Source organism: Drosophila innubila (genome assembly GCF_004354385.1).
Source record: "Drosophila innubila isolate TH190305 chromosome 2L unlocalized genomic scaffold, UK_Dinn_1.0 5_B_2L, whole genome shotgun sequence".
NCBI classification, from domain to species: domain Eukaryota; kingdom Metazoa; phylum Arthropoda; class Insecta; order Diptera; family Drosophilidae; genus Drosophila; species Drosophila innubila.
In genome coordinates, this window is record NW_022995373.1 from 5,414,087 (window position 1) to 5,430,100 (window position 16,014).

Consider the following 16,014-nt stretch of genomic DNA (forward strand, 5'->3'; position numbering starts at 1 on the left):
AAAGAAAACTAGGTGGCTCTGCCCCCTGCTCGCTTGTACTGTCGGAGACCCCGTACTTACTATGAAAAAAATTTTTTCATACTTGATTTTCGCCAGATTGGTCCCATGACAGCTGTATGATATTGTGGTCCGATATGAACCAACTTCGGTCAGGATGTATAAAACTAACTTAAATGCACATTCTATCAATTTGGTTAAAATATCTCATTAAACAAAAAAGTTTTTCATACTAAAAACTAATTTTGACCCGGTAGGTCCTATGACAGCTATTTAATAAAGTTGTTCGATTTGAACAAACTTTAGTCAGGATATGTAAAATCAAGTTAAATGCATATTGTATTAGTTTGGTTGAGATATGTCATTAAACAAAAAAGTTTTTCGTACCGATCGATAGAAAATGTATATGTTTCATATACCAAATACCGCAATCGATAGAGCCGTTTTGTCAGAAATCGCCAAAACGTAAGCTAAAAAGCTATATTTCACCCGTAAAATATTACCTGAGTACTTTAGAAACACCTTTCCAATGATATACAGAACATATATGTAGCTTCTATGGTTTTGAAACTGTTCAATTTTAGCAGGATTTAGCGTTTTCCCGCTAAACTAGCGGTTTTTTTTTAATTCGTAGAACAAACATTTCTAGATTTTCGAAATGGAATAAATCGCCATCTTTACATCTAAGTTTTTTTTAGCGCTTTGATACAAACAGACAAACAAACAAACTGACTTTTAATCTTATTTTGAGAAGTCCACTGAAAATTTTAAATTTAATTATCTTTTGAACAAGTTGTCAGATTTGGGTGATCGAGGTATCAATCGACTCTTTTTTTGTATACGAATTAAAAAAAGTAAAATTTTGACCAAAAGGCCCCAACGGCCACATTAGCTGAAATCATTAAAATTTTTCCCCTCCCACTTACACCCTCTTATCTCATGAACCAGGTGAGTTTGATCGTTTTATAACTCGATCTGAGTTTGATCGGTGTATAACTCGATCTGATCGGATAGTCGTAGCAAATTTTCATTGTTAGATGTATATATTGCTAGGTGCCTTTCGCACCCTTCGTGCTGCTTTCGTCACTAGCACGAACTGCCGTTTGCTGTGATAGTTACAACAGGTTTAAGCTGCTCTATAAACATGTTACATATAATCACGAAAATTTCAAAAGCCATAAGAGCATGGGGTTTTTGTTATTTAGGTTCACTTATATCACAGGCAGGATGACTGATTGCATTAGACTTGGGGAATGCCATCATAATCCTCCACGTGGTTCCTCTTGAATTGTCACACAACACCCGTTACAACAAACGACAAACTAAAACCCGCGACGAGTTTCCCAAAAATTTAAATTAGGTTATGGCGTAGGACTTGAAATACACCCATGAAAAAAAGACCCTTCAATGAAAGATGCAAGACAAGCTTTGCGGATCAGTCCATGCCCTAATAGGGGGCTTAGGCCATATAATTATAATCGGGCCTGTTCCGGTTTTCACTCTCGACAAAATTTGTCGGAAGTGAAAATCATTAACCTGTTCTAATTTCATTTTGGAAATATTTTGCGTATTGAATTTCCCCTGGTTTTGTGAATTTAAAATGTAAAAAACGATAGTTTTTAAGTACTTACCATAAATGCAACGTCAGCAAATACATTTTATGAAATCCTATAACAGTGGAAGTGAAACCCGGAACAGGCCTAAATATCACAGGCAGATCAAAAAAGTCTTCAACGCTTCCTTCCCACAAAAATTGAGATGAAAAATAACAGCTACATGAATACATGTACGTGTAATAATATACATTATCGTGTTGCATACCTAATTGCATCACGATCGGATGTTAAACACAGACATTATTAAACAAGGGGGCTCCGCTTCCTGCTCTCTTCGAATTAGGATAGCCTGTGCCCAGGTACTCTGTGCTAAAATTTGATTTTCAACTGATTGTTCCTATGGCAGCTATATAATACAGAAAACCGATTTCTAAATTTGGAAAGGAAATACAGGATTTAAATAGCTTAATAAGTGTACTATCAAAAAATGTATAGACTTATTATAAAAATATTACCGTAGTACTTTTTTGATCGAATTAAGTTTTTACTTGAGCTGTTTATTTTTATTTCGCACTCGTATGTATTTACCTTAGATAAATCAGTACCAGTGGGTATGTTTTGTTTTTTTGGTAAGTAATCTTACCTATTATAACTGAGAACATCTTACTATATATAAAAATCAATTGACTGTTTTGATTGCTTAGACTGAGCAAGATTAATAAACAGTCGACAGTTTAAATCAGTGATTTCTAAAAGTTTGATAAAGTAGGCTACAAAATAAATTTTCGTAACACATGTGAAAGGAAAATTCATTTTTAAGATTAAGGTAGCACTATGAGGCGTTTTACCTTTTTTTTTTTTTGGCATTAATTCATTTATCCAAGTATTAAAATTTCTGAATTTTTAACCACAAAAAAGCCTCTACTCGAGGTAAAAGTCTGGTGACGAAAGCAATTTCTAGCCCCAAAATTTTTGATATCAAATTTTGTGACGAACAAAATTCAGTTTAATCTAAAAATTTTAAATAAAAATATAAATTCAGTATGCTGAGCATACTGTACTGTCGGAGACCCCGTACTTACTATGAAAAAAAGTTTTTATTACTCCCCTCCCACTTACACCCCCGTATCTCATGACCCAGGTTGAATAGAAAAAGTTGTAGTATGCCATTTGTAAGTTAAGACTAGCCTTTTGATCGGTATATAACTCGATCTGATTGGACAGTCGTAGCAAATTTTCCAACTTATCTGTATATATTGTTAGTCGCCTTTCGCACCCTTCGTGATTGTTTCGTCACTAACGCGAACTGCCGTCCGCAGTGATGCCAATACATCATAAATACATCAAACTGTTGTATTACATACCAGAAATGTTAGTACAACAGTCCAGTGTTGCAATGGAAGACCTCGGGCTTTGATAAAGTGTGAATTTGCAATGATTTTTAAAGTGTAAAAATATCCCAGAAAATCATGTTAAAAAGTATAAAATTGCAATGGGTGTTAATAATACGGGTTTTTACTTTGTGCTGCTACTCATATATTGTTGACTTTGTACTTTTCTCATTACAAATTTGTACAATTAGCAGGTTGTGTCAATAGATTCTGTTTAAAAGAAAAGTTCAACTTTGCAAAGAGTTATAAAAAAATGTTAACACTTGTTAACAAGTGACTATATCCATTGTGCAGAGTCATTATTTCTCTATTTAAAACAGTTTTTTTTTTTTACACAACGTTACATTTTTAATTGAAGATTTGCTCGTAGCGCCCTATGACAAATCTGAGCAGTTTTTATGAAATTATTTAATAACTCGTAAACTACGCAAGATATTTTAATGCGGTTTTTTTCTAGTGTCATGCATAACCCCAGAAGTATTTTCGAAAAGTGGGTATGGCACTAGTCACGCCCTCCATTATTATTTTTTCATAAGTTATGCTTACAGTTATCTGAGAGGGCTCACATCTTTCTGTATCGAAAAATCATGATTATTATATACAAATAATATACAATTCTAGAAATTGTTATTAACAATAGCAAATATAGTTCAATATTTCCACTTATTTTTACCAAGAAAAATAAATAAATAAAAAATGTAAAAATTAGGGCGGGACTGGTGCCACGCCAACTTTTCCAAAGTCCTTCTAGGGTTATCCAGGTACTCACTAAAGTTTGTGAGAAGCGGAAAAAAACGTGATAAGTTTGGACACCTAGCGTCGTAAACTAGTGTGACCAACGCAACAGCAAAAGTAACGAAATGTTGAAATGTCACATTGGGGCATCAGCTGTGCTTTGTTTACATTTTAAAAATCGCCAAGATTGAAAATTTCTTTTATCAACTTTATTTTATCGTCTTATTTAAAGAAGTCCAAGCGTTTTCTTTTTATTTTAAGTTCAGCCATTTTTAATTCAATGTATTATCTCTTGTGTGCTCAACCAACAGCTAATCTAATGGCTGTCCAAATTTTGAACACGACATATAATTTGTCAGTCGACAGAAAAATATCAGCTGTTGCCTTTTGATGTCTTTTGTGAGTACCCCACTGTTTTTTTATATGGAGTTTAGCCCAGCGAACGGAATTTTTTTTTTTGATGTGAGTACCTACCCTGCAAAATGTCCCTTTGCTTGATTGTCCCTAACGTTGTCCATGATTTTGTTGTCATTTTTTGACGTTTAGTTGTTAGTTTTGTAATAAATCTGCCAGCGTCAGCTGGCCGCTGCTTGTTCGCACTTTAAAATTTAAGTCTATCGGTCGAGAAATTTTTGGCCAATTGCAGTAATGGTTAGAGTCGCAGACTTGCCATAAGCAAATTTATTCAGTTTGGGTTCCCGGGTTCGAGTCCCGCTCTGAACAGTCTGAATAAAAAAAATTAAATAAATATACGCCCGTCGTCTAAATGTCATACATGTAGTTTTAAATTCTAAAATGAAAAAGCGAAAAAAAACAATATAATAGAAGGGCAAAAAGTTAAAAAATTTTTTTTTTCACTTTAATGCTTAGGGATTCCTCGGCAGAGTTTCACGAGGAGTCCCTAATGTTTTATGTGAGGAAAACCTTAGGGAATACCAAGGGAGGTTTCCTCTGTCCTCGTTACTAGGAACTTACAATGTTAAAGCCCACAACGATTTTTACAAAAATGTCCACAAGGTTTCAATATCGATTGGGGATAAATCCACATGGATTCCACAAGTTTTCCTCGAGGTCTGAAACTGCTGGGTAGCTTTAAACATACAAAAGTCGACTATTACCATGTTTACAGACCAGCCAAACATGATTTTAGCTTAAATCGTTTTTTCTTGCAACATTTTTTTTTAAGTGTTTATACGTGCGACTTTATTTTGTTATTGTGTATTAATTAAATATTTAGCACATCGTTGCATTTTCAATGGCACTTATTAGTTGTATACAGTTGGTTTTGTAGTACTTTTGCAAAGCGATAAGTGTGTATACGTATGTTAAAAGCGGCTTACAAAATTAGCGACGGGTTTAAAAAGCGAGCTTCGCTAAATCACTGTTAACGTTAAAGCGCATTAAAAAAGTGTTTATAAAGGCGGTTTAAGGTAACTCGCTTTCAATTAAAGCAATTTAAGGCACTGTATAAACATGGTATATTTCAACTTACAGCAGTCGACTGTCTTATTTTTTTTTCTTCGAATTCAGATATTTAAACAGTCGAATCAAAAGCAAAATTATTGAAAGTTATAATACAATTTTTATAACTGTTTAAACACTTCGATGTTTCGACTTCTCATATTTTGAAAATCGAAACTAAATCAAAAACAAATGAAATAATATATCAGGACTACCACTATAATAAGAATATTTTTAACTGTGCTTTTTTTTTGCCGATATATTTTTGGCAATCGATAGTTGGCAGCACTTTCGGCACGAGTATTTGATTTTCGCAGACTTGTTAAACACTTGTATGTACAAAATAATGGATTTGTATTTGCTTGCTGAACATCATGTGGAATAGAAAAAACATATTCAAAATTCAAAATTTGTATTGGGTCGAAACGATCTTCACAGACTGCCTAAAAATAAATGTTTAAGGAAACAAAATGGTAATATTAATGATTTTATTTAAACCAATTTATTTAATCGTTTACATTTTAGCGGCACTTGCATATGTGTTTCCTTTGTATAATGGCCTTAACAACACTTTTCTATATATTTTTTGAACGTCCTCATTTTGATTATATAGAATCATTAGGCAATGGACCTAATGAAATGTAAGTGTTTACATAGTATTAATATGTAGCTTAACATAAGGTAAGAGCAGTAATACAATTGACATGCAATTCGAGCTTCACAGCAATGTACATGTGTTCACATACGAATTTGTATATGATGTTTAAGGTATACATATTAGGCATGTATGCACAAAGCCGGTCACAAGCTTGATCATATTAGTTGTTCTACATTTGTGCAGAAATATTATCCGTATCTTTATCTGCCTTCTGCTGTGCAAACAGTAATGCTCTTATATTATTTAATGTTCATACAAACCCTCAATAGACTCAAAATTGCACTGCCGCTCAACTCAATAGAAGACTTGGCTTGTTTAGAAGTGAGTGAACATTAAGAGTTGGTCTTTAAAAAGAGTGTATGAACAAGTTCCGTTATGTTTGTTCATTTTTGCTCTGTTCATCAATTTGAATCATTTTCTCAATATTACTCTGCTGTTCATGTTTGCTCCGTTGTATTCCTAAGCTTTCTCATTGACTAAGAACTAAACATACTTATTAATTATTGAAAGGTGCTTGGTTAAAAGGTTCCGATTTGGCATACCATTTGCACCTGTGGAATATACAAGTGGTTATATTAGCAAATGACGCGATATATGCCGATATTAGCATGTAAGAGTGTTTACAAAATCGCCTAATACCGTTTTATAAAAAACGTTATGTGTTTTGACGGAAAATCCACAAACTTGTCCAGAACCACGACCCATGGAGCGGTACAGAACTATTGTTAATAGAAAGGTAATAGTCTATTGAGCTGGGCTAGCTCCAAATAAAAAAATACTCAAAATAGAGACCGATTTATCATGAATTTAGCCGAAAAATTAGTTTGGGTACTCAAATAGTTTTTTTTTATTCTTTTAAGTTTCCATACAAAATTGCGTCCATACAAAATTGCCTATTTTTGTTGTTGCTTTGTGCAACTTGCTTACAGCTCTTTTACCAACAACAATTTGGTCACGGTCACAAGTAGCTTCTTAAACATCTCTATAAACTTCATTCTAGTGGTGTTGGGGAGTGTAAATAGAAGACCGTAGACAAAAATGTTTGCCTGCGCCGTTTTATATTCAGGGCTGCACACACACTTCATGAGCACAAAAATCTTATAAATGCATTTCTTCGAACTTCTTTTGGAATTGGAGGTTGGCCAAATATTCAAAATAATTATCTGTTTTAGTAAATATCTATTATACGGTTCTCATCTCAAAAAAAAAAAAAATAGGGGGTGATTTATGATGAATTTATCAGTAAAAATTAGATTGGGGACTCACTTGGTTTATTTTTAAAAAATCTTTGAAATTTTCATACAAAATTAAATTTTGCATGGTTGTATTGTGCAATTTGTCACTACTTTGCCCGTTTACCAACACTACTTTTGTAAGCGAATTTGGGTAAGTACCAGAGAACTGCAACGGGTAAGAGATGTTCGATCAGACTCGAACATTGACTCGTACTCGTTGTGATTTTTTCACTTTGCTCAAGCGATCGGAGCGGATCGTTCGAACTGAGCGTTTGATTCGAACGGTCAGTTCGAATCAAATCGTCCGCAATTATGCTGATCGTTTGTGAGCGTTCGTTTCGATCCAATCACGTTCGAGTAGCAATGATCGAAATGATTTTTGAGCGTTTGTGAGCGTTCGTTTCGATCGAGTCACGAGTCATGATCGAACTTGCTGGTTGATTTGATTTGATTCATACCCGTTTTGTTCAAACGATCGGATCAATCATCGAGTCATACTCGAGTTGACTCGTTCAGAAAATGTGCGAGGCAGAGCGCGCACGTGGCAGCGTTTGCGCTTGCAATGATATGTATTTATGCGCGTAAATATGTATATAAATGCAATAGTATTTATGCTTAAGACGTTTATTGTAAAATTTATTACGGGCTGCGTATACATACGTACATACATATGCGTATACATACATACATGCAATTACACAAGCCCATAATAAAATAATACTATTTTAATTTTTTTAAAGACTGAAAAAACTATCAAACTTTAAATTATTTAAAATAAATTATACTTTTATATTATTAATTAATTTAATTTTTTCATTTTACTTTTAATTTAAAATTTAAATTTTTGACAGACATTTTTCATCATATTATTTTAAATTTTATAAACTATTCTAAGTTGACATTAAATAAATAAAAAAAATATTTAAATCTAAATAAATAATTAATAATAAATAAATAAATTATAAATAATAGTTTTAATAAAATGTGTGTACATAATTGCGTTCATATAAATATGCATTTACATAAATATAATATAATTACATAAATATAAATGTATGTACATATATGCGCACATTTACTTAGAAGAAGAAGCGGGAAAAAAAAATACAAAATCAACAGTGTCGTTTTCGATCGTACTCGAACAATCACAATCAAATCAAATCAGTCAGCAAGTTCGATCATGACTCGTGACTCGATCGAAACGAACGCTCACAAACGCTCAAAAATCATTTCGATCATTGCTACTCGAACGTGATTGGATCGAAACGAACGCTCACAAACGATCACGATCCATGACGATCGCTGCTACTCGAACGTGATCGGATCGAAACGAACGCTCACAAGCAATCACAATCAAATCAGATCGTATGACTCGAACGATACTCGACCCGAATTGTTCGAAAGCAAAAAAAACATACCCGCGACTTGATCGTAAACAAAGAGACCCGTGACTCGATCGAACCCATTGCGACCGAGTCTCTGAGTTGATTTGATCGAACTTGTCGCTCTGGTGCTCAATCATACTCGAACATACCCGTTGCAGTTCTCTGGTAAGTACCTTATTTTGACTCGCCCGATTTCTAGCCGTTTTTCAACACTATATATAACGGAATCGTGCAGAAAGCTTTAATTTTTATAAAATGTCGTGCACAGGTTGTGATGTTACTGCGAGACAGTTTCTTAGACTCATTAAAGTGAGTTGTTAGACTTCTTGCGGAGTCACAACGTAATACTCAGTGAAAAGTTGAAGTTTAAACATGTCACGGATAGGATCCATGAGGGGTTTATGGCCATTGGAAGGCTTTACAACCCTTCCAAAGAGGTGGTCATAGATGAATATGTCCATTTAGATGAGCTGAGTTGATAAGATGAGAGAAAATCTCGCGATTTTTTTTTTAAAAATTTTTGCTTACGGCCCATATATTTCACATCCTCATGGGAAAACGATGATGACGCTGATGACGCAGAAGCTGCAGATGGTATATTTTAAAAAGAAATATGCGGTTAACTAATTAAATATTTTATTAATTTAAAGTTACGGCAACATTTAAACACCAGTACGAAGTAGTGTTGGTAAGCAACTATAAATCAGGAGCGTCAAAATTAGGTACTTAATCAGATTCGCTTACAAAAGTAGTGTTGGTAAACGGACAAAATATTGACAAATTACACAATACAACCATGCAAAATTAAATTTTGTATGAAAATTTCAAGGATTTTTAAAAAATAAACCAAGTGAGTCCCCAATCTAATTTTTACTGATAAATTAATCATAAATCACCCCCTATTTGTGTTTTTTTTTTTTTTTTTTTTGAGATGAGAACCGTATAATAGATAATTACCTCTGTTTTTTTTTATATTATGTACTTGGTAAACTGGCCATAAAATGGACAAGTCAAACAAAACTAGTGTTGGTAAACGGTCCATAGTAGTGACAAATTGCACAAAGCAACAACAAAAATAGGCAATTTTGTATGGAAACTTGAAAGATTAAAAAAAAAAGACTAGTTGAGTCCCCAAACCAATTTTTTCGGCTAAATTCATGATAAATTGCCCTCTAGACGCTTGACTTTTTCCCAAAGTATTTTGCCAACTTATAATGTTTATGAGTCTATATTTAATATGTAAAAAGAAAAAATTACTTTTGATAAATAACTTCTGATTTACAAATGGAACAAACCACAATGGCGAATTTTCCCAATTTTTAGCTCGCTACCCAAAAATGGGTACTAAAGCCTATTAGTTTCGTGACAATTATGGTACACTACTTTGAACACCTTTATCTCCGAGACTATAAAAGTAAGAGCAATCAAATTTGGTGATAATACTCCGAGGATGTTGACCTATTTCAAGTTTATTTTATTTATTATGTGCACGCAGATCAAGTTTGCTTTAGAATTTTGCCACGCCCCAATTTTCCTGTAATCGACAAATAACTAAAATATCCAATTACAAGGCCAATTTAATAGGTATAGATTTTAAATTCAGCACACGTATAGACTACCATCTTTATAAAGTATGCTAAAAATTGCGATCGGATAATAAACAACGAATATATTAAGCAAATAAGTTTCGCTTTGCACGCCGTGGTACACACAGTCTGGAGGGGTGGGGGTAACAGCAGGTACACATGTTATGTTAATGTTATAATAACACAATATAATTTAGTTATACATGTTACATCAATTTTATAAAAACATAGTATAATTTATGAAAATTTATGTTAATTAATTTATGTTAAGATACATTTCTTCTGTTAATTCAATTGTTCATTAAATTATATTAATTTATAAATGTTGATTTTGCAGATATTTATGTATGTTTGATGATTAGTATGTTAAATTTTCTTTTATTTTAACAGTTTTAACGTTAAAATGGTCAATTAAATAAAGCCTCTGTACGAATTGAAGTTTTTTAAGTATTAATTAATTTAATTAATGGTCCTCAAATCTAACTGCCGCTAAGATGTGGGTAGCGAGCCCACTGTCGAGTGGGCTCGACTGTAGTCCTTTCATACATCACCGCGAGCGAAGCGAGCCAGGGGTAGGCGAGCGAAATGAGCAGGGGGCGGAGCACCCTTGTTTAACTTATAATGTCTATGAAAAAAATATTACTTTTGATAAATACTTCTGAATTTAAAATGAAACACAATGGGGATGTTTCCCAATTTTTAACTTATAATATTTATAAATCTATATATAATATGTAAAAAGAAAAAATTAATTCTGATAAATAGCTTCTGAATTACAAATTAATTAATTTTTTTGAATAAATTAAATTTTTAAAAGTTATTAAAATAGATTTGGATCAAATGTAACCATCAAGTTAGTAGTACAATAACACATCAAACCTGCAAGTTTGCTGCAGATAGCTTGAAAAACAAAAAAATCGCTTGCACAAAAATCGAGTTGTCGATATTTCAATGTATTTGTACATCACTAAAATCAGTCTACTACATAGCTGCCACAGGATAGATCGGTCGAAAATCAACTTTTAGTGTGAAAAATCTCTTTTGGTTTATGAGATATCGTAACCAAACTGATAGAATAAGCATTAAAGGTGCTCATTTACATTCTGACCGTAGTTGGTTCAAATCGGTTCACTATCACTGCATACGGCAGCAGCTAATGGGGCCGTTGGGGCCTTTTTATTTTTCTTATCAAAAATACGCGTCGATTGATACATCGATCACTCAAATCCGACAACTAGTTCTAAAGATAATTAAATTTAAAATTTTTAGTGAATCTTCTCAAAATGAGTCAGTTTGTTTGTTTGTCTGTTTGTTTTAAAGCGCTAAGTAAACTTAGATGTAATGATGGTGCATGCAAATCTGTACTTGAACTTTGTCGCGATGTTACTCGCAACGTCAGAACTAGTATGTAAGCACGCTTGCCAATCCCTAAGTAGAAACACTCACGCGTTTGTTTAAGAACTGTCTCGTTTATTGATTGGTATGGGGTTTTATAGGCTATCTTATGTACTAAAGGACAGAGATCACTATTGTGTTAAAGTATTCTTTACTCTATTCTTCTTATTGAGTTATTGACGGTTGGTTAAATACCATGTTCATTTATGAACATATTGCGGGGGCCATAATTATGTGATCGTTGGTGAAGTGTTAATAAGTAATCGTCTTTCCATTTTCCGAAGGTGTGTTCTAATTCTTTATGTTTGATTGATTTTACTCCAGCTTCCCACATCTCTCCAAAGTGGGGACTTGCCGGCGGAATAAATTATCATTATATTTATTTCCAGTGTTGGAGATGTGGCTGCTTCCTTCTGCGTTGCCAGACCGACTGTTGGGACCAGGTGGGACTTCTCCAAGTTCCTTCTACGACGCCCAGATGTTGTAGGGATTTGGGTGCTGCTTGTTGTTTTCCGACTGTTACTAGCTCTCCGAACTTTCTGCTGCAACGTCCAGATGTTGTAAGGATCCGGTTGTTGCTTGTTTTTGTAGTTGCTCATAATCACTTTGCGTAGTACTTTGTTTCTCCTAGGTTACTGGGAACCATTCTCGCGTTCATGAATTCCACGTCACGCCTTTTAGCGATGATTAGTGTTAGTTCTCCCACCGCTCTTCTTTCTGCGACGCTAGGTATCAGTCCCCAAGGCCGCTCTTTCTTCTGCGACACTTAGTTTCAGTTCCCAAGGCCGATCTTCCTTCTGCGACGCTTGGTTTCAGTTCCCAAGGCCGCTCTTCCTTTTGCGACGCTTGGTATCAGTCCTCAAGGCCACTCTTCCTTCTGCGACACTTAGTTTCAGTTCCTAAGGCCGCTCTTCCTTCTGCGACTCTTGGTTTCATTTCCCAAGGCCGCTCTTCCTTATGCTTTTGCGTTACGTTCTTACCACTTTGCTAACGCTTTTCCCAGGTCGCCTTCTTCAGCGATCGTTGCCAGGTTCCCGCGTCGCCCGTTTTCGTTTTTGCGTTGCTGTGGCTCAATTTTTACCACTTTGCTAACGCTTGCTCGTGTTCTCTGTGGTTACGCCGAACCGTACTCAGAGTTGGAGCCGCCGATTTTCGGTACAGGATTCCCACGTCGCATTTTTTTTTTTGACGATAGTTGCCAGGTTCCCGCGCCGCCGTGTTTTTTTTTCTCGCTGGCGTGGTTCACAATTTTCCACTTTTCCAGCGTTTTGTTCCCTTTTTTCTAGGTTACTCAGTCCCGCGCCGCCATTTTTGTTGTTCAGCTCTGACTTTTGCGCTCTATTTTGTGCGTCGCTTTGTTCATTGCTCAGCTGTTTTACGCCTACGGCTGCGCAGTCTATCCCTTTATTTTTTAAAGGTTACTGTGCCACGATGCACCATAAGTGCGATCTATGGACTTGATTCCGTGATACCGATTAAGGTATCTACTGGAAGTGGCAGTCACTTAGCAAAATTTCTCGAAGGACCATATGCATGCAAATCTGTACTTTAACTTTTTCGCAATGTTAGTCGCAACGTCAGAACTAGTATGTAAGCACGCTTGCCAATCCCTAAGTAAAAACACTCCCGCGTTTGTTTAAGAACTTATTGATTGGTATGGGGTTTTATAGGTTATCTTATGTACTAAAGGACAGACATCACTATTGTGTTAAAGTATTCTTTACTCTTATTTTATTTCTTATCTATTGTGTATTCAGTTTTGTTTATGTTGCCCTTGTCCATCTATTTCTGAGCGTCAGGATTGCTTCCCATGTCGTAATCCAACGCCTTGGTGACCTTTTCAAGTGGTTTGCCGCACATCTGGCAGCGCATTCCGAGGGTTGCTTAAATACCATGTTCATTTATGATTCCATTTCGAAAATCTTGAAATGTTTGTTCTACGACTTTTTGAAAAGACCGCTAGTTCAGCGGGAAAACGCTATGTTATAGTTAACAAATATCCGCGTATTTTGATATAACACACATATCTGTAAAAATTCGTTTACTCAAGATATTAACAAATAAGTGTATAAATTCATATGGCAGCAGCAATAAAGTTTCATATCAGCAAGCCTATGTAGCCCACAGCTTATGCGCAGCAAAAATAACCAGTGCTGCCAGAAGGTCTTGTTTTGTGTTGCATAATTAGCCAGTGTTGCTAGACAGATTAGTTTAATTTTTTGACAATTTAATTTAAACTAGTTGTGATTTTCTGCAATGCATATTAAATTTATGTGTTCTTTTTCTCATTATTATTAAATACAAATTTTATTTTAAATATTAAAGAAATTCAATAAATAAATTTATATATTTTACCATTTGCCTGCATTAATGCTAAAGTTACAATGTCATAAGCGAAAGAAATATTTCAGCCCCAGAATTTCTGATATCCAATTTTGTGACGAACAAACTTAAGTTTAATATATAAATTAAAAAAAAAGTATAAATTTATAAAAAAAAAAACACCAAAATTAGCATTCGGCACTGCGCAAAATATAATTTTAATGTTCAAAGAAACTCACCCTTTTTGCGCACAGTGTAGAATGCCAAAATTCGTATTTTTTTTTTATTATTAATTTATATCTATATTTACAATTTTTATATTAGACTGAATTTTGTTCTTCACAAAATTCTATATCAGAGATTTTGGGGCTAGTAGTATGATAAATTTTTTTGTTTTATGAGATATCGAAACCAAAATGATAGAATATACATTTAAGTTGAAGTCTTATGCGTCTTTATCTAGGTTGGCTCAAATCGGCGCACTAAGTCATATAGCTGCAATATTTTTTATAACAAGTAGTTACAAATTTAATACAGCGCTCTGCAAATTTTTTACGTGCGAAGTATATAAGTGGGTGGACTCTGGGTATCCTACACTCGAGAAAACTAAACAATTTTAAAGTCTTAGCAATCTTAGTTTTTTCCATAGTTTGTACGGGGTAAGGAGGGGCCAGAGCTCCTAATTTAATCTTTGCTTTGTACATGTCACTATTATGACCCGTTTACCAACACTACTTTTGCTCGAGCTGTCCAATTGATGTATGAAAGGACTACAGTCGAGTTCACTATGGTCCCATAGTGTTTCCAATTCGTTCCGCCATCTCCCCTTTGATGTTCGTGTTTCATTCGTTTCCAATCGGTTTTAAGCCGATAGTTATCGAAAGCAACACTAGAAATCTGACATTTGATACGAATATGTAAACAATGTCAACTTAAATGAACGGCAAAACAAGAAGAATAAGAAATTCGAAATGGCCGCGCAGATGTGAAACAGCAATTCACACTGGAAACATCTACCGTCAATTTACCCTTAGAGTCAGTATATTGTGGTGAAATTATTTTACATTTGTTAGAAACATTAAATTCGAGAAGATATTGGCTGTTATTGTTGCTGCTAAGAAGCATAGCATAGCATATTGGTGGAATGCAATACTACCGACGAAATGGAGTAGAAGGTAGACTGCATGGAAGACGACTTTGCCGTTGGCTGCCAATTTCCATAACATGTTCAATAAAAAAACAAGTGGGAAAGATTATAGTCAAGATCCCGACTATAGGATACCCGTTACTTAACTTGAATATATATAAAAGTATTTTAAAGAAATTTTTTTTTAACCAAGTTGAATGTAAAAAGTCATTTCGCCTTGTATGCTATCCCCCATCCTCCTACATCCTCAGGTTGGCAACTGCTTCAGGTTTAATTCAAGTAGCAACTGCTTCAGGTCTAAGAAAAACATTCTGCATAGTGGAGCATGGCATGGTACAGCTGATTCAAGAGATGCCAGTTCCTATCATCAGTACCATTTGTGATGTTTCGACTAGCGACTCAAGCCGAATGTCATATTTGCGTCGTCAGAACCAGTTGAGGATTATTTGGTGCATTTTTGTTAAGTCTAACAATATTAAAACTATTGCATACTCTAAGGAGCTGATGATGCTTTAAGAACTTTGGCACGTTAATACTGCTGTTCTACTTGTCCGATCTTGCTGCGATTTTATAGGATAATAGATAATAGCAATTTGCAACTCTAATTACCACAAAAAACGTATTATCTTAACTGTATGTTGGTTTTTCGCGGTTTGCGGAGGCGGATATTTGTTTGCCAAATTTGGTTACTCTGTCTCGTATAGTCTCTGAGGTCATTTTGCTTGTATAGACGAACAGACAGTTTTTCGCGATTTGCGGAGGCGGACTTAAAGCAAACTTGACCTGCTCCAACGCATTTTGAGTCTGTGGGTGAAAGTTTAGTATCTCTATCTCTTATGGTCTCAAAATCTAGACAGACAGTCGATAGTCTGTATTTTTGTAGTGCGATTTGCATCCAGTGAAGTCCCAACAGCAACTATAATTTCAATTTGGCCAAGCAGACCAGGACAGGCACCGCCTCTAGGTGGCCCCAGGTTTTTATTTATAAACACGCAAGGGAGTTAAAAAAGGCATAACCTGCGTATCTATGTATATTTACATATATAAAATCTCACTCTGCCCATGTGCTGTGGCATAACAATCGACTTAATACCCACTATTTATATTAAATGCAACAATCCATGCTCGGTCGCTTAAATATTTATT

General features: G+C 34.8%; 1 protein-coding gene across 2 annotated transcripts in view; it reads left to right on the plus strand.

The window, feature by feature from the left end:
- The first annotated feature begins 5,415 nt into the window (after positions 1–5,415).
- Positions 5,416–16,014, plus strand: part of LOC117782746 (glucoside xylosyltransferase 2) — a 109,055-nt gene continuing 98,456 nt past the window's right edge. For both annotated transcript variants that reach the window (XM_034619783.1, XM_034619782.1), the window contains exons 1-2: positions 5,416–5,613; positions 5,666–5,781. In XM_034619783.1, coding sequence (XP_034475674.1) covers positions 5,611–5,613; positions 5,666–5,781 — 119 coding nt within the window. In that variant the 5' untranslated portion in view covers positions 5,416–5,610. The remainder of the gene's footprint in view (positions 5,614–5,665; positions 5,782–16,014) is intronic.